The sequence below is a fragment of the Triplophysa rosa genome, linkage group LG6, assembly GCF_024868665.1.
Source record: "Triplophysa rosa linkage group LG6, Trosa_1v2, whole genome shotgun sequence".
Lineage (NCBI taxonomy): Eukaryota > Metazoa > Chordata > Actinopteri > Cypriniformes > Nemacheilidae > Triplophysa > Triplophysa rosa.
This window is the reverse complement of record NC_079895.1, coordinates 12773271-12793749: the sequence shown is the minus strand read 5'-3', so window position 1 is coordinate 12793749 and position 20479 is coordinate 12773271. Positions and strand designations below refer to the sequence as shown.

The 20479-nt window shown below is 41.0% G+C and overlaps 1 protein-coding gene across 1 annotated transcript; it reads left to right on the top strand.

The window, feature by feature from the left end:
- The first annotated feature begins 185 nt into the window (after positions 1-185).
- efnb2a (ephrin-B2a) lies at positions 186-16207 on the top strand. The gene is made up of 5 exons (XM_057336029.1): positions 186-1055; positions 6698-6981; positions 10778-10870; positions 11387-11494; positions 12219-16207. The coding sequence occupies exons 1-5, from the start codon at positions 937-939 to the stop codon at positions 12617-12619; spliced, it is 1005 nt and encodes a 334-aa protein (XP_057192012.1). The 5' UTR covers positions 186-936; the 3' UTR covers positions 12620-16207.
- The last annotated feature ends 4272 nt before the right edge of the window (positions 16208-20479 follow it).

Here is a 20479-nt window from a genome sequence, read left to right as displayed (position 1 = left end):
TAATTTTTAAATCTGGGAATACGTCTTGAAATCTGAAATATTCTTTCTGCTAGACCAGTCGCCGGGCGACTGTTTGATTGACAGGCTTCTCTCCATCGCTACCTATCCAATGAGATCTAGGTGGGAGGAGTCCGGGAAAAACTCGCTCTGACAAATATTCCGCGCTGTAGTCGTTTACAGCTACTTGCAGTACAGACTCGCGCAGAGAACGGAGCAGTTCCACGATTCACGCGCACAGCATTTCAATCCGGACCTGTACGGTTCGAGTCGGAGCTGTTCTCTGCTACAGTGCGGGTTTCACGGCGACCCATGAGAACTTTCATTTGACTTCATCTTTCCATTTTATTTTTGTTTTTACTCATTTACCATCTTTATTTTTTGCTTCATCCAATGCCTGCAAATATTTAATTCTTGCTCATCTTTTCCAAACTGCCTCATTCATTTTGGGAACTCATTCCCTCGTTTGCCTGAACGGAATACCTCGAGACGAGTTTTGTTTGGAATTGGTACCTGCTTGGCTTAAGTATCCACACCGGGGGGAATAACTTCCATGTCTCCACGGACATCCAGCACGACGGCGGCGACGACATCGGTCGCCTTCCACTGAGGAATGTACGTTCTCCCCACGGCCGGTTGAACGGAGTGCTCCACTCAGTAGTGCACATTTCCGAATGAGAAACTGTCTGCTGTCCGCGGTGCTGCTCTCTGTCATCTCGAGCAGGACTAATAGAGGAGTAGCTCTTCTCTTCGGGATGGTTCACTTCTAACCGGGCTCCTTTTTTACATTTTGTTGCCTTTTTCTCCTGGAACGGGGATATTGAGTTTGGATTGTCATAAGCATCTTTCCTCAAGACGGTTTCTTTCTTTTAGTTTATTTAATTTTCGAATTAGAGATTCCCGCGAAAAGGAATTTGACCGAAACGGTCATCACGGACGATGGGCGACTCTCTGTGGAGATATTACTTTGGAGTTTTAACGTTAGTCATCGCGTGCAAGGTGAACCTGTCCCGCGCGCTCATTCTCGACTCCATATACTGGAACACGACGAATACCAAGTAAGTGCATGACTCCGTCAAATCAAACTGCCCGTATGTGTCTTTCTGTCCCTCAGAATAACATTCCCATCCTAGAAGTGGGTGATCTACATCGTATACTGTACAGTAAAGCAGAGCGTAGCGTTATGTAGTGTCGACGCATTCATCCTATCTTACTGTAAATAAAAATGAACAGCAGGTGATGTGTCTAGCTGAGGCTATTATTAGAGAGCGGTGCGCTTTATTTCTACTCATAATGCTTTGATATTTAAAAAAAATGCCGCATTTTGAAGTATTGAGAAGCCCAACGATACTTCTTTGTGCAACACTGCACATTTGGGGGAAATGCTTAGAAATGATTTGTTTTGAAAGGCCCCACAGGACCTCAGGTCATAACTCTAAGAGGGCTTGAACGCACAGTGGTTTGAGATACAAGCGTTATTTTAACAACCGTATTTTACTCGTTTAATTACGCAAATTATAGATCTGTCTTTTAATGTTTGTTTAGTCACACATGAGAAGTTCACGCTGCTTTATAAGCAACGTTTAATCTTTAAATAAGGCATATTTTTTGAGCGGTTTAGGCCCAAGTCCCACACATCAGAATTTTTTTCTTACCATCATTATCCTGAAAGAAAATTAAAGTATTTTTTAGTAATTTCCCCCGTTTATTGTTTGTTTGCCTTGATAGTTTATTTTTTAACAGGCCTCATTTAGCCTAGTTTATCACGGTTTTAGACGTGGTGATGAAGAAGCCTGTTATTTAAAAAGGAATATATATTTTCTAATCTGATGCCTGTCTTTAATAGCATCATTTTCTAAAACAAAAGATCCAATAGTTGCATACTATTGCAGACACAGTGCTGTTTTCTCTAAAGCACATCGCAGTCCGTCTTAAAAATTTTAATTGAGCATTTTTAATTAATTAAACATAGAAACATCCAGTTGAATTTCGCAGGGGTCTCGCTGGAGACTCTGTAGGCCTACGTTAAACTCCAGCTTGTTAAATAATTGAACTTTATCTGTGTGCACCACAACAATACGCTCTTTTTTTGCCACGGTATGTACGGGGCAGGGGGCAGAATGGATAGGGCTCATAACAGGTGTCTCGTGTTTATAATCACTGTCTTTATTACTTAGGTAATAGAGTGGCTGTCTTCAGTCCTGTGGATGTGTCGCAGGCGTCCTTAAGTGCATTCATTAATAAGTGTATAATATATCATACAGAGCTGTGCTCTCCACGGGACGCACTGCTATTGAATCCCCGTTAATAAGATCCTCGGCCTACATCGCTGAGCTTCACGCTTTGAAAATCCGTGTAGATACGCTTTATTTCTTTATTTTCAAAGCTGTGAAAAATGGCGGAATAACTTTATAAAACATAACAATTATAATAAAAAAATGTCTTATGCAAATAGTAGCGAGGTTTCAAAGATTTTAAGACGACGAAGCATGGACGGAAAATATAGTGTGGATGAACGGGGAAAGAAACTTTTTTCAACTGTGTTTTGCTGAATGTGCTCATGACCATTGGCCTACTCTCCACTTAACCAACTTTTACATTGTTTTTATATTAAACCTTTTTATATAGGCGATTTGGATACTCCAGAGAAATATAAAAGTAGCAATTACGAATGCGTTTAACTGTATTACAATAACTACTTTTAGACATTTCTTTTGTTTCTTAATAATCCAAAACATGTCATTGATTCAGATTGATTCAACACTTTACATCAGTGTTAATTTAATATGCAGAATAGATATTATGTGGATCAGTTGGAATTGTAAATTGTTTATTGCTATCCTATAGCGTTATTGAAATTAATTTTTAATATACCATATCAAAAATTGTCGTCGTCCATATTTATTGTTACACCTTCATTAAATGAGACCCAGAGCGGCCATGAAGTGACCTCTAATGGCGTGTCTCTCCATTGTATGTCACTGTAAATATGCGGCTCATGTCTGCGGCAGGCCTCATTCTCACTGGGTGAGCTGTTCTTTCATGGAATTACCCACAGTGCACATTCCAGGCGTTCTGTTGAGGTGACAGGTTCAAATGTATGCTTCTTTCTTTCGCAGGACCGTAGGGTGATGCCACTGATAGCATTGTTGGGGTGACAGCTGTATTTTTTTACTTCATTAAAAGCTGTTTTTCACCTTTATCCTAACAAGATTAACTTTGAGATAAATCTAGCTAATACGCATCGGCAGATTCTTTCGTTCACCCGTATTTTATTTATGAAACGCGATAACGCTATAAACACTGAGCTCGACACAGGGTCTGAAGATTACAGATAAATAAATCCCTTAGGTACAGTGTTTGTGAGTCTGCAGTGCTATGGGACATGCCTTCATCTAATGTATCAGCACAGTATAATAGAAGGAGTGTGGTTAAAATCTGTACAGCACTCCCTAAGGCCTTCTGTACGTGAGACAGGCGTCGCTAACTCCCATAATACTGAATCACCGAGCGGGTGTCTGTGTGTGTGATGTTCAAAAAACACACGGTTGTTTTGTCTTTCCTCCCTTCGCAAAAATGTGCCATTTTATTGCGCACTGCCGTTTACCTCTTAACTGCTTTAGCTCTGATTTATCTGGCACGTGAAGATTTCGTCCCCTCTCTCTCCTTCTCTTTCTTGTTCCTTGTGGTAATCCATTTTGTCGGAGGTGGAGAAAACAAAAGCAGTCTGCTCTACACATTTTCAGTCAAAAGAGGTTCTCCCTCTCTTCATTAGGAGATTACATCTCTTAGCAGGGTTCTGACGGGGGCACATCCATGGGTTCATACACATGCAGATACAGCATGCATGAATGAAAGGCGAGTGGGCCATGAATAATAACTCCCCCCCGCCCGTGTTTAGAGGCACAGGAACCTCTTTTAGACTGCTAATGAAAATCTGTTTTGATTAAGATGCTGAGTAAATCATTTTAGAAATTTGGCATGTCTTTTTTGTCATCATATTAGCGGTGGGGTGGGACTGTGACTCCGCTGTGGGAAAGAAAGCGAGACAGAGGGAAAGTATGATGTCTAACTGTACAGAGAGGGTGGGGAAAGGGGGTGCTCTGAAATGCGAGGGGTCCAATATTAGTAAATAAATAAAGAATAGAGAAAAGAAAAAAACACACAGATAGGGTGACTGACGAGCATATAAAGGGATGAGGCGCCTGTCTGGTCGCTTTGCCCTATCACCCGACACTGGTGTCAAAGCATTTGTTGGAAAGCATGATGGAGCGATTAAACCGACTTGCTTTCTTTTGTTGCCTGCTTTGTATTCATGCATTTCTATACCCCACAGACCTCTATATTGGTCAGATGATTGAAAGTCAAACAGCTTATGTTCCCTCTGCCCCAATGCGTCCATCGCCCTGTGTCGTTAGAGCGCCTTGGCCCTATTGGGACAGGATTAGGCTACTGCTGTCACCATGTCACGACTCGGCCCACACAACTAGAGGCTGCGATTAGCAGGGGAAAAGAAAGAGAGGGGGCGAAGCTAGAGAAAAGCTTATGGACAAAGATTTATTTATAAAGATGGCGTTTTTAGGGCGAGGGAGCTAGATATATAAAAATGAGAAGAATCGTCCTGCGACACTGTGACAAAGAAAAGGAGATGCGTAAAACATTTCTGAGGAATAGATGTGGACATCTTTTCTTTAGCAAGTAACCCCCTGCTTTGACCAGCAAAAAAGCTCCCAAAAAGAACGGATATTAAAAAATGTATGGGTAATAGGAAATTAAAATAAAACATAATGTTATCCTTTGGTATTTAACACCTTACAGGCGTCCATTCAGCACACCTGTTTTTTAACTTTGGTCACATGCAGAAGAGACAGTCCTGAAAGTCGTATGCTCATTATAGCCGACGTTACTGTTTTTTTTCTTATTTTGGTGTCTTTTATGTGAGTGGCCAACCATTTTAGTTAAATGGCTTCGTTTTGATGTGCTTTAATGTTTTCCATAACATCGCCGAATTTGAATATATCAGTCTGAGAGTGTGTGAACACATCAGTGAGAAAAAGACAAAACATCTGCCCTGTCTGCGAGAGTCAACGATAAAAATTCAAAAATTCTGCTCAAATACAATTATAAAGAAACGTCCATGAGTGGCACGGTCATGTCTTGGTAGATGCACTGCACATGTTCAGACTGTTCTCTAGCACACGCACGCACACACGCACGCACACACACTCACACACACACACACACATTTTCTGACTTAATGGCTTCTCTGTGTGCAGCTGCAGTCTTGTTAACAGAATGAGCGGTCTGTGTTAAACGTGTGCAAACCCTTATTCTGTCATCCTTTTCTTTTTCACATTCACATGTCACACAATATTTATGACCGCTGGAAGAATCACCAAGGCTAAAGTTGAGGTGTTAAAGTGTGTCTTTTAGACGAGGATTAAAGTCATTAACAAACATGAGTTTGACCTCTGGCTTTATTTGTACAACTACCCCCTGCTCTTACCCCGCACCCCTGTTTTACCGTTGGCTCCTGTAAAACACAGACGCGTAAAACACCCTTTTAATAGCAGAATTTGTGCGTGTATGGGCTGTGGGATGACCTTAAATACCCTGTGGTTTAGGATAATGAGTAACTATGGGGATGTGGGTGAGCTAAAATGTTGTGCATCGTAACAAGATGTCTGCGTTCGCCCTCTCCGGTTTTCTGCTCTGTGTCTGACCAGTCATGTGTGCCCTGCATTAAATGTAATAAAAAATAAATTGGCATGTCTGAAATAGACATGCGTTTAGATGTCCGGATATACATTTGATCCACATGCTTCTGTATGTGTGCAAATGATTTTCTTTCTTACATCAAGTCAAACAGTATTGTTCAGTTTACGGGTTTGAAGGCGTGTGTCAACCTTCAAGGTGTTGTACTCTGGGAATGTTTAAGTCTTGCCCTTTTCTAAGTAAATTTTGCAACACACCACACACAATCGCACTGTTTTCGCCTTTTCAAATAAGCCAGCTTAGCGATAAGACATGAACGAGATAGCGATCCAGAGTTTTGATGCCGAGAACGGCTCAAGAGGATTTGTGTAGCTAGATCTGTCGTACAGATAGTCCTGACAGCTACCCCGCTGCACATCACACACACACACCAGAGCAGTTTTCCCAGCTACTCCTGTTTTAGTCCCTCGAGGCAGTTGACTGGTCCACAGAAACAAGCTGCGTGTGTGTGCGGGCGGGCGGGCTGCAGCGCTTCTCTTCATTATTTCTCATGACATCATTTTGATTTCACAGCGCTGATGTTTGAGCGCTTGGCATCAAAGACACAAACATTTGCCTTCTTTCTTAAATGCACTTCAGCCGTGAGTCAACACCTTTGTCTCGTTCCAGTTCGCGCCGTTCCTCATAAAAGAACTCGTAAACCCTCTCAGTTGTCATTTCTGTTGAAAGGCTGCCGTTTAAGAGCACGTCAGTGACTTTCTTTTTCATTAACCGGCATAACTTTTTCAGAACCGGCTTTATTCTTCATAATCACTGTTAAATAATCGATTAGCCGCTTTTAATTATTTATCACATCATGCTTCACCATCCACATATTTCTGAACCTCACAGCCTTGCGAGTGTGATTTATTATGTGCGACGTGTCTCACTTTCTCCATCTCTCTCTCTCTCTCTCTCTCTCTCTCTCTCTCTCTCTCTCTCAAAGGTTCGTGCCAGGACAGGGTCTGGTGTTGTACCCACAGATCGGGGATAAGATGGACATAGTTTGCCCGCGTGTGGAGGGCGGCTCAATGGAAGGAGTGGAGTATTATAAACTGTATATGGTTCCTCGGGAACAGCTGGAGTCCTGTACGGTCACAAAGGCGGACACGCCTCTGCTCAACTGCGTCAAACCGGACCAGGACGTCAAATTCACCCTCAAATTCCAAGAGTTCAGCCCTAACCTCTGGGGCCTGGAGTTCTTCAGAGGAAAAGACTACTACATTATCTGTGAGTATGGCAGTGGATATAAGCACATGACCGTTTGAGACCATTAGATCACTTTGCAGCATCGTTCGTGCCAATTGCGTTGGCTTTTCAGTCAAATTGATGTGGCTTATTTAGCACTCTGGTGAATGTTGATAATGTGGTGCGCTTGCTGTGTAAACTAAATTAGTGTTAGTGTCTCTGTCTGTGGTCATGTGTGTTGTTAATGACACGTTTCTCTCTGGCAGCTATATGCTTGTCAATTCCAGAGTTACAGAGATGGAAAGTTTAATTTTAACAACACCAACACACAAACACAACATATTATATTTGTAGTGTATCATTTTGCATGTGGGATGAGTTTTCACATTTGCCAGAACAATAACTGCACCTGGCTTCTACACACTTCTTGTCTCTAACACACACATATGCATATACACACACGCTTCAGGCTCAAAGCAAGCTGTATAAACACAGTGGGTTAGATGGGAGATGAGTAAAAGATCCAGAAAATGGAATAACTGACACACATATAAACCAGAGACTGCTGCTTTGATATACAGCATCAATCTCATTTCCCTTCAGTAAGTTCTAGGCTGTTACCTCTTTTTGTTCTCTCTCTCTCTGCCTCTCTCTCTCTCGCTGCGAGAATTCACCTACAGCATAAGGAGAAAATCCAATTTTGCTGTTCTGGGAAATGCGCTCCTCCTTTATTTTTGCTCTCTCTCCGTTTCTCTTAAGCGACTCTAATTTGTGGAGGGAAAAGTGAAAGAGAAAAAGAAGGAAAGAGAAATGAGTTCATTTTGCTGCATTGTAGATGTTAATTGCCTTGTTGTAGTGCCGGAATCATGCGTACGCGCAGAGGTGCGTTTTAGCGAAGAGATGTGTGACTGCCGTGTGTGTGTGCGGCGCTGTGCTTTATTCGATAAGTCATTAATTAAAAAGTTTAATCCTAACAGCTTGCTTTAATCACTTTGTCTTTATCCAATGGATCTGCTCAGAAACCAATCAGATGATTTCAGTCCCTGATTTCAGTCCCTTATAAACGTGTTCAGAGAGTCCAATGTGTGCGCTTGAGTGTGTGTGTGCAGACCAAACTTTGAAATGGCTCTCTATTGTTCAACCGCAGCCGGATGCTGATGACTGTGATATGATTGTGTGTGTGTGAAGATGAGCTTGATGTGATCTTGTCTGACAGATTGCCCTGGAGCTGGGAGCCAGGAGAGAGAAACATGATCTAAATATGGAGAGAGAGAGACAGAGTGCAGAAATGTTTCATAAAAAGGAAAGCACACAAGCCATGAAGTGATAGGATAAAACCCACGTCGATGTAAATCGTAGCGTTTTTTACAAGGGTTGTCTACTTTTATGGTAACCTCCATGTTAAAAACACATGATTAGTTTTGTATTAGTTTTGTATCAATTCAATTCAAGAAATGAGAGGCAGAATTCATCTGTGCTGAGAATTCAACTGCGGGTTCAGTTAGTGTTGCATCAGTTTCACTCAGTATATTGTGTGTGTTTTTGCTTTTCGTGTCAATCTAACTTACTAGAAGTTTAAGAAACGTGTGTGTGTGTGTGTGTGTGTGTGTGTGCGTGTCTTTGCTGCTGTTTGCTGGAATTCTCGGCTCATTTTTGGCATGTTTCTGAATTCAGGTCCAGAATCAATTTTCAATCAATCATTTTGTTATTTGTATGCACTTAACCCATTTTATTTTTTCTGGTCTATTTTTGTACTTTATACGCTTTTGCAATATTGTACATGTTAACAATCATGCCGGTGATTTGTTGTGACTCAGAGAGAGAGACGGAGGTTGTTTGGCTTTGGTCAAAGGCACTGAGGGCTTTTCGAGGTCCTCTGCCATATCTTATTAGAGAAGATGTGCAATGTTTGTGTGCGCGTGTGGTGTCAGCTCTTGTTATTGGCCTCGGCGCTGTTCACAGCTTTGTGACCCTGATGCCATGTTGATTCGGTCAACAGCAGCTCGTCATAATTCAGATTTAGATTCAAGTAGCTTTATTGACTTCGATAAAAACAGTAGTAGCAGTAAATATATAGATACAAAAACATTTACATTTATATACATGTAATTTAAAACAAGTCTCAATTTAATTAGTTAAACGTAAGTCATATTAATACTTTATACTTTATATTAGTTTTTAGTAACTAGTGATTAATTGTGACATGATGGTGTCGTTTTCCTGTCCCACTGGTTGTGCTTTCGTCGGGGCAGGACTTGACATACCTCACGGCAAGGTGTGATCTTGCTAGGGTTTCACCTGTCTGGTTTGAGTGTCAGTACTGAGTTGTTGTGTTCGCCTGCAACACACACACACAGACCGTATCACAAACCCTAACTTTACCCCTACAAGAAAAGGCTTTGAAGATAAATTTGAAGATAATAATCATTTTTGAGTTTAATCTTTGTATCATAATCAGGATTCAAACTGTCACTGAAATTAAAACTAAAGAATGATTATAAAACACGTGCGTCACGTGTCCGTAAATATACTGTTGACCTGGAATGCCAGATCCTAAAATCATGTGATTATTGTTTTGTGATCTGCTTTGATGTTTGTGTGTATGTGTGTGTTTGTGTGTGTGTGTGTGAACACAGTGAAAGGAATGCAAGGGTTTAAGGAGCTTTAGATGTAATGAGCTTGTCATATACACAACACATAAAAGCCACAGGTCAGAGAAAGATGGAGGGATCGATGCAGACCAAGTAAAATTGATCATACAGAAAAAGTAGCACAGAATAACTAACAGAAGATTTGTCTCGGAGTGACGTCATACAGAATTCACTCACAACCCTTCTGTGTTATGAAAGTGGCAGCATTGGAAAAAAGTGATGATGGGGGACAGGCACCTCATAGACTACCACACCCCCACCCGTTCTCTCTCTTGCTCTGTCTCTCTTGCTGTGAACGCAGGCCACATTTTTCTGGACGCTGACCAGACGTTAAGCCCTTGGCAGCTCGTTAGCTCTGCGTTACTGACCCAATAGACCACAAGCCTGCCGGGCATAGACACACACACATGGCATAGCTGCATTGTTTGGTTAAAAGGCTACATGGGACACGTGGGACCAGTGGCCAGAATACTGCTGATAGTTTGTTTAGCGACACAGACGATGGCGTCAAAAATATCTCAATGCAGTTTTTGTGCAGTTTGTAATGAGTGTATTTGCCAAATGCTAGTTTCTTCTAAAAATGAATTGTTTTCATCATTGTCGACTTTTTGAGGCCAGAACATCTGCTTAAGAAGAGAACAATTTTTTAAAAAAGATTTTTCCTGCTCCCTTGTTTCTTGACAAACATCTGCTGTGGTAAAGCATTACATACTCTCAAACACGTTCAAACCTCAGATTCATTAAAAGCTCTCACTCTCTATCTGTGCCTTGTTTGCTAAATTATTAACACCCTCTCTTGCTGCTGTAGGCTTTTGCCTCCCCAGCAAACAAAATCATCTTTTATTATTCCTTTAATCCCTCCTGTTTTTTAATAAAAAAGTTCAAGAGCATCACTACATATGCAGCGGGGGTCCTGACACCAACAAAAAACAGCATGCAGGACTTTAGTTTAGCAACCATTAAAAGTTTGGTTGAATCATTTACGAATGTGCTGCACAGAGATGACTATTTTATCAAGCTTAATGAATACTTGTTAGTTATGTTAATTATGCAGTGACATCATCCGAATTCATCAGAGATGTTGGGAAAAGCCATGTACAATCTCAATTATGTATTTGCACATTTTATAGCGTTTTTACATATGTAGGAAGATTGTTACTGATGTTTTTTTCTTCATTGCCTTCCAGCTACATCTAACGGAACGATGGAAGGGCTGGAGAATCAGGAAGGAGGGGTGTGCAAAACCAAGTCGATGAAAATCCTCATGAAGGTTGGACAAAGTGAGTAATCTTCACAGCTGCGTTGTATACAGTATGTGGGTGTGTAATGACTGTTTTATTGTGGACATGTATGTGGGTATAGAACAATAGTATAGCGGTTTAATTCAGAGGCCTTTGAACCCACTTCGGGCCCTGCACCGTAATTAATGACGATTACTCATAAATCACATCACTGGCGACATAGTAATTACCATAACCACACCCACCAACACGAGCGGGCGAATTTCTCGCTCTCTCGCAAACACAGAGACTCATGCTGAAGGTCACTGGATTAATCATAGCTGCCTGTGTTTTAATTAAGAACACACACACACACACACACACACACACACACACACACGCACGCACGCACGCACGCACACACACACACACACACACACATCATGGGTTGTGTTAGTCACAAATGCATGCATACAGACTTTTATTTCTTTGAGCAGCGAGAAAGTAATAGCTTTCGGTGGAAATGTACATGGACGTATCAGAGTGATGAATGTGTTTCTTATCTGTGTTTTGCAGACCCCTCAGATCCCATTTCCCCCAAAGACTATCCCACCAGATACCCCCCCAGACACCCCGACACAGAGAGAAAGGACACCAAATCGAATGAAGTACTTGACAAGCATGGTACGTGACAAGCTTTATCACCTTACATGTTTGGGGAGGTTTGCTGATTCATCATCTTTTGTGTTTCTCGCTCTGCGTTTTCATTTCTTCTTTTTGCTTAGCAATTGACAGTCATCACCTGTCACTGACCTGCACATATAGACAAACACACACACATTTGTGATGTCTTCTCATTAAATCCTTCTTACAAGCAACCATTAATGTGACAGAGCAAGATAGACGTGCTGGAACTCAGTCATCGCAGAATTTCGCATCTCCCTCTCTCTCTTTCTCTCTATCTATTCTCGAAGTAGAAACATATGGTCATCAAAGTCGTTTGAAAGGAGGATCTCAGGTAGACTAATCCACTTGTAAAACAGTCTGGTTGTGAGTGTGAGCAGCTCATCTGTTCCGCCAGCCTCTAGCCGCCCCAGAGAAACTCATTGCAGTCAAAGCCAAGCTAGATTTCCATGACCTTTGAGTGCAGCGTTTCTGAGACACTATCTGTTGAGAGCCTAATTTGGCTTTGCTTTTTTATGAAATCATTGAATTATTTAATGTTAAGGATGTATTTCAGGAAATGGCTGAAGACACACTTCTTCCTTGGGCACTTATTCATAGCCATTAAGATAAAGACACTTTCTAATAAAAAAAAAACGTTCTTCTTCACTGTTCTGAATACACGTATGCTTTAGGCTATTCTTTTTCTAATCGATTAACTCACTTCCGTCTCTTTTCCTGTTAGATGCATCTCATCAAGGAGAAGAAAAAGGAGAAGGAAATAAATCCTCCGTCATCGGTTCGGAGATCGCGCTGTTTGCCGGCATCGCCTCAGCCAGCGTCATCGTCATTGTCATCATCATCATGCTGGTGTTCCTCCTGCTGAAGTATCGACGACGTCACCGCAAACACTCGCCTCAGCATGCCACCACGCTGTCACTCAGCACGTTAGCCACGCCCAAAAGGGGTGGCGGTGGTAGCAACAACAACGGCTCCGAGCCGAGCGACATCATCATCCCATTGCGGACTGCTGACAGCGTCTTCTGCCCACATTACGAGAAAGTGAGCGGCGACTATGGACACCCCGTTTACATCGTGCAGGAAATGCCTCCGCAGAGCCCAGCGAATATCTATTATAAAGTGTGAAAACGGACACGCTTCATTTGGACTTTTTAACTTTAACCCCCACACGCCCCTCGATGAACCCTCCATAGGGCAGGATTGAAGCCTGTGCTCACCCTCGTCCAGCCCTGTCTTGGCTGTCTTACTTTTTTTGTAACAATATTCCTGATTATTACTCTCAGTATAGATGCTGATGGTGGAGTGAAGCTCCTGATTCGCTGCTCTTGCACCTGCAAAACGAAACAACAAACAAAAAAGTTAAAAAGAAAACAAGAATCTCTTTTGGGGGATTGACTTGCACTATAACGGATGTTTAGGATACTATAGTGTGTTTATGAGGAAGTGTGTGTGAATCACACAGACGAGCAGTGGAACGGGGGGTCGAGGGGTTGGACTTGAGATAAGAGGTAAAGAAAAATGTCTTTCTCTTATTTCACTACATTATTCTCCCTTAAAGATACAACACAAAGAGAGACGGAGATGGAGAAGATACGCGATGAAAGAAGTAAAAAAAATTCCGTGGCTGATTGACTGATCCATCGCAAAAACAGGAAGTCAATGCGGCCTATGGGTCACAACTACAGGAAGTACACCAGAAAGCTCTCGTCCACCGGTTCATTGGACTTTGGAGCTTACTGTTGGACATTTGAATGGACATCACCCGTTTTTACGCATTCATACTGTTTTCATTCACGTTAACTCATTTGTCCACCTCTGTCTCTTCTACAAAAATCTTTTTGTACGGTCATGCATCTTGCATTTCTTTCTGTCATTCCCAGTGCAGTCCACTTGCAGATTTGTTCGGTAGAAGACTAATAGGTGTCCTAGAGATCCTTTTGTGCTAGTATTATGTGCCTTTTCCGAGTACTGTGGGAGACACATTCACACATTTCATTTAGCTGACTGGAGGAACGAGAGAGTGATAGAAAAAAGAGAGGGGAGGAATGAGAAAAGGTCAGGTGAAATATTCAATATTTGGTACAGTTGTTGCTGTCCTGTTGCCTGCTGGGAAGGTCGAGGACCCACGCGAACACTTTAGCAGCACTTTGAAAGCCTCTTCACCTTGCCCATGTGGAGTACACATGCAAGACGGACACATTTACAGCATAGAAACAAACAGAAACAACGGGGAGCACATTTACATATAAGACTTATCGAGCCATGGCAAGACCTGCCATTTTGAAACAAAATAGCCACCTTCCCCGGCACATTTGCTGGAAGAGATTTGCATGTCACTGCAAAAGGTTCCTGTTTTACTAGTATTTCTGCCATCACAAACACGCTCACCAGTGGAAAGCTGAATCTCCATTTTCCTCAGAAGCTCAGGGATGCATCATAACTATGAAAATGTTGTATTATTTACTTTGGATTGCACACAAAAGAGTTAATTAGCATTTCTTTATGAATTTGTTTAGGTGTAGATCCAAATGGATGGAAAGAGTGAAAGTAGATTTTATTTATGACGCATACGGCACACAGACAGGCAGGCGAGCGTGAGGGTATGAATAATTTATGGTAGATCTGCACATTATGCAAGCTTAGAGCTTTTTGTTTCGTTAACATACAGATTTCTCCTTTTTGCTATTTGCTTTTCCATCAATCCCTACACAAATAGCTGCCTTTAACCACACATACACACACGCACATGCGCTCATGGCCAGAGAAGGGGTGGCTTTGGAAGGAGCCCTCAGGGAAAACAGCATGTTGGGTTTGAAAATAGCTGAAAGGAATGAGAGGGAAGGGCCAGAAATGGACCAAAGGAAGGGCACGTCTACCGGAGTCCTAACTAAACTAAACCAACTTCTCCGGCCTGTCTGTCTCTCTTGATGAAGCTCAGATGTGCTCTGGGTTGAAATTAGGGCTCTTAATCTGGAAGGAAAGCAGTAGACGTGGGTAAGCAGGCATGCCAGATGAGAACGAGCGAAGGCTAAATGTAGTAAATTGCATGAAATGGAATCTTTCAGGGAGGATTTTGGCGGAACGAAAACACGTTATGACTTAAGACTGATGGAGGTCGCAAGTGGACTTAGTATTGGATATAGAGAGGAAGTCACCAAGCAAAGGTCAGCGTATCCCACAGTCCGCAGCTCCCAAAGGATTTTGACTCCCATGTTCCCTAGATCTCTCAGAACGATCCTTTCTTAGTGGTCGTGTGTGTTGTCATTCGTGCAAACCCCTTCTTAAGCGAAGCCAGCCTGTAGACAGTCATTCATCGTCGTTTCCTACATTGACTTCAATTTAATTTGTTGGAATTTGAGAGTTTAAAATGTCCACAAACTGTATGAGGTTCGTGGGTTGCCATGGTCACACATTAACTGTTCATTCATGTTTTGTTCCACTTGTTCATGGAGGTTCTTGAATCTCACTGAGAAGCCAAGCCTTGTGTGATCGGAGCTTTGTGCCTCTGTAAGAGGCGACAAAATCTGCAAATATGCAATTTTTATTTATTTTTATAACAATTGAGAAAAAAGATGATATACGTTCACCTATGGAAAAGTGTTCTTAACCACTGAAATTAAATGAAACAATACAGCATAACAAAATACTACAACCCCGGTGTGTTATTATTATTTTTTACTTTGTGCTGTAGGTTCGAGTTAAACTGTGAAACACTTATACACACACAGAGAAGACCGAGCAGTTGATTTACACACACTACAAAAACTACAAACATGTTGTTGTTTGGTTGCTGTCCCGTATGGGCTAAATATGACAATCTCCTTAGTTTCTTTGAATCTGAAGACACTCTCTCAGAAAGCGTTTCGCAAACATTCCAATGACATTGTAGGAGTTGTGGGACTCAACTTGTAGCGGGAGATGTTGCAGGACAGTTTGCGAAACGCTGGGAGAAGCGTCTTCAGGCCATTGTAAAATGCCTTGCTTGTATGGTCACCCTGAGTTCACGAGACTCTGATTTTTGCACCGTACATCTGTAGGTAAGAGGCTGTAAATACGTTATTGTTTGTATTGTATATGGCTCCCCGGTTGTTACAATAGCCTTATTCTCACATTTCTAGCAAATAAAAAAAGTTAAGAAAAAAAACATGAATCACTTGAGTTGAAAAACAGAGCATACTAATTTTTTTGGTAAATAACTTGTGTAAATATTGACGACGAACCCAATAAATCTTTTTTTATAAATCTCTCTAAGTAAGATGTTTTGTATAGAATTGGATTTTTTTGCTATGTATTTTAGCTAGCACTCGTCAGTACCCTCCCACTCAACCCTTTTGCACTGTTCCCATGGTGATCTGGTTAAAAAAATGAAAATGAGATAGAGAATTGCCAAACTGACTGCTTGCTGCATATTTGTGCCATACGTGTGTACCATAGATATTTATTTAAATAGTTCTTTGTTTTGGTTTTTGTTTCAGTTGGATTTTTTACCCAGTTTGTACACAGCTTCAGTATTATCATTTGAGTTTTTCTGAACTTCTCCGTTTCCTGTTAATCTTTCTGTTGCTGTCGTTTCCCGGTGGCTGATGCGCCCACCCCTCCCTCGCAGTGAGACCTGGTCAGAACGTGCAACATTATAAAGGCATAGAAATGAAATGGCACACATTCCACCAGTCTGTTACAAACTGAAAATGTTTTTCAATAAAATGTTTTTCCTATGGAACTTTCAGTTCTCATTTATGTTTATTTGATGAGTTTTGACACATGCTGTCAGGTAGAGTTTGTCTGTTTACATGGACTAATTTCTTATTACAACTGTATTTCACGTCTCTTGAATTTATTTCTCATTACGTCTCGGTAAATGAAGTCTATGTGACATTCTGCACAAATGAAATCCCGCTCAGACACATTATGGGCTGGTAATGTGCAGATAACACGCAAGTATTGTGTTGCAACTTGCGTTTATTCCATTTCATCAGCTGCAAAGCACAAACATTCATTATTAGTTCAGAGGAGCTCATGAGTCCATAATGTTCTAAATTAATAATATTTAGTTTATTATTCTGCAATTTCCAATGCCAGCTGTTGGATGCAGATGCAGTAGTGTCAGCGCCTAGCATGTTAGGCACGTCTATTTTTCTGTCTCTTGTTGTCATTAAGGCAAAGTTTACCTAATGTGTGTGTACCATCTGCAATCTTTAGAATTTGGGGAGAAACAAAACAGTAAACTAAGAATTGTACTGAAGAGTGTAACTTCTCTATGTTCGAGTTTATCCGTAGATCATTGCTCAGCCTGTACAAACATTCAGTTCTCAGACTGCATGCTGAGTTTTGTCGCTATGCACTTTTTCTTGTTATTCCTTGTTGAGAAGGAGCAGAATATCTGCGTGGTGGTCTCACCAGAGCGCTTCCTTTTAACGCTCAAGAGACGTTCTTCTCCTCTCCACATTCTTCCATATCTTCTTCCTCCTTTTGAAGTGAAAGAATAATAGAGGGGGGTGAATCAAAGAGGTCTTTATAAACCTTCCACTCTTGTGAAGACAAATGGAATCTTTTTTCATGAGTTTGGGGTGTATATATATATATTTCTCAAACACCTTAGTAGAAACTATTTCCAATAGTTTGCATTCCAGTCATTTCACTTCAGACGTGCCTGGTAAACCACCAGGTAGGCAGTATTAATTTAGCATACTTAAAGCAAGCATACACATGAATATGAAATAGTTTAGCGGATAGGAACTTATATATAAAAATGAGTCTCTTGGCTGAGACGGAGATAGAAGTCTCTGGAGTTCTCCTTGAAAACCAATCTGTGCCGATTAATGCAGCCGCCTCGCTTTTGGAAGAGCCACATGTCGCGGTTGAACTCTTCGTTCGGGAAAACTCTCTAGTGGGGGAGAATAAATAAAGCAGAGATATAAAAGTGTTATTGTGATTTTTTTCCGTAGGATTTGCATTAAGAGATCTGCCCTGGGATTTGTGTTCGGGGAGTGAGTAGTTCTTTTATCTTTCTGTGTTGATAGTTCAGGGCTTAACTGTGAGCTCAGTATGGATGTGGGTTAAGAAACAATAGTCATGTTGTCTTATAGAAGAGCAGAGGTACGGCACGGTCACAGCATTACTCACACCAAAAACAAATTGAACATGCAACATCTGTAATATAATAAGACTACCCTGTTTTAAAGCAAAGCTTGTTCATGCACGACGCAAAACAGTTCTCCTGTGTTTACACTAAACAACACATGCGGTGCCAGCAATGTTAAAATTTCCTAATACCACCTGACAAGCTTAAAGCAATAGTGCCCGCATAGATAATCCTTTGGTTTTGACAACACAAACAAAACGATGACAGAGGGTGACTTGTAAGAATCGATGGTGCGGTTTGGGATGAACCGGTCCACCCCTGCGTTTCGGCGTGCGTTTCCGCAACCGCTTTAACAAAGAACGTGTCTCTGTCATTATCTGTAGCCAGTGGTTGCGTTTCACCTCTACCTCATCCCGCCCTCCTCTGGAAAAGACAAATGCTGAGTGTAGTTAAGTATGAAAGGTGCGCTGGGTGTGTTCGGGTGTGTGTGGATCAGTATTTACTTTGAGCGAGTGCAGTTTCAGGTTGGCCAATGTGTAAAAGATTATCTGTCACTGAAATATGCTGACACCTGATACTTTGGAAAGATGACTAAGTTAATACAAAACTGAGATCAATCCCACGGGACCTGAGAGAAGACGATTCTATTATACTTGAGTGAGACTGGTGCTAATGTAATCAGATTTGTACATATTTTGGCTAATTTAATCAAATTTTAGGATTGTTTAGAGGTCACATTCAAGCTCCAGCGATACTGACTGACAACTGGTCAAATGTCTAGAGAGCTTCAGCTTACTGAAGCCCACCGATCAATGTGATTGGCAACTCTCAGGAGGCGTGTCACCATGGATACCCCATCCACCTGTCACTGAAGAAGCATTGAGCTGTCCATCAAAGCGTCGTCATTGCAATCACACTGTAATGCACACATTAATAATAATAAAAACCTCATTCTGAAATCCCTGTGAGACCAGCCTGCCTAAAAAAGATCTGCTCTATCCGCCTTCACTGCGAAGACATGTTCATATTGAGTCATGCATTTATTAACATCATTTTTAGTTCTAGGGGTCCCTCGTGTATGACTAAAGCCGAGGTCGGGATTCAGGGCCACGCTGGGGTTTGAGTGTAAAGATCTAAATTAACACATTGATTCTCTTTTCTTTTCATCGGCGGAATAACGACGGTGGGTTTTTGCATACATAAATATAAATTGAGGAATTAGGTCCTTGCTTGTGTGATTAGATAGAATTAATAAAGACTTTGATCGTGTGCGTGCGTCGCAAGGGGTCTATGATAAAAATTACCTGTTGAATTGTCACACTTGTCAAACTATAAAAGAGCAATTTAAATGAATATTTTAATTCAATGTTGAATACTTTCCCTTCCCTTTGTCTTTACAAGAGCACTTGTTTCATTAACAAAACATGAATCTACTAAACCATAAGATCGTTTTTGTAAGGTGAACTGCGGGTAGAGAGGTCTCGATTGGTCCCATGCTCTATAGCGAGCTGTCATTCAGTGTTTATTATGTGCTTGTTACTCACATCTTTCAATAAGGTATCAAACAAAAACATTCCGAAGAAGGTATATTTTAACAGAAATCCAAACAGTTGCTGTAAGAGTGGATTTTGATCATTCTTTCTTTCATCCCTATTCAAATTCCAATGTGACATTCCTTTGGGCTGGATCGATTCAAATTCCAGCTCATAGATTAAAAGGGAGTCAATTCCTAAACCTGCCCAGACCTGCGCAGGTTTCAATGTCAGTTTGACACGTGTGATGATTCACTTGTCAATGATAAATCTTAGCAAAGTAAAATAAATACACCTGTATGATGAAGATGGGAAGAGTATTCCTCAAAACATTACTACATCATTACTCAGACACATCACACCACGTCACAATACCCGCAGCAGCTAACACATTATTGGTGCAAACGAAATTGAAGCACCTGGATGTGTGGATCATTTTAATAATCATCAACAAGCTAAGGTAAGGTAAGATAAGGTAAGCAGTAAGAATACATATATGCAACTTTAAAAAAATTGTGTCAAAATACATTTCTCATATTACATAAATGTTTCATAATGTTTCAACAGCTCCAGCCTCTTGAATAATAAAGATGCTCTCAGCATACACTTGACTTAATATCTTTTGATGTTCTCAGACCTTTTGACTGTTGCTGTTGACTGTCCACATCTTTGTAGTTGGAGTGGTGATGGTGATAAATTTCTCTTGATTCATTTGGATTTTATATGAAGAGAATGACATTATGTCAACGGCCATCTGGAGGGTGTAGGAGACCTTATGTCTCTTAATGGAATTGAACAAGGATCATACTTTTAAACCTTTGACTATTGGTAAGCCTCCTGGGAACAATACAATGACTTTGTTTTGTGAATACACTGAAATTTCAGCTGTTCGCGAGTGATTATGTACGAATCATGTACGAACCCATATGGCAACTCAAAAATCTTGATGCTTGTTCATTGGACATGCAAAAACCAATGAAGTTTGATGTTATTAATTACCCTAAAATGAAAAGGTGTTCCAAATCTGTATTTCTTTGTTTTTATTGAACACAAAAGAAAATATTTTGAAAAATGTGGGAAAGCAAACAGTTCTGGGGCACCATTGTAATTTTTACAACTATGGTAGTCAATAGTGGCCAAGAACTGTTTGGTTAAAAGCATTCTTTCAAATATCTTTCTCTGTCTTCATCAGAGCAAAAGAAACAACTCGAGGATGAGCGAATGACGACAGAACTTTAATTTTTGGGTGAACTGTCCATTTAACGTGTCTTCTACATATTAATATAGTATGTGTTGCTTTAGAAAACCTGGAATATGCCACACAAATATTTACTGGACTATTATGTCTATTGTAGAGCTTCATAGTCCTGC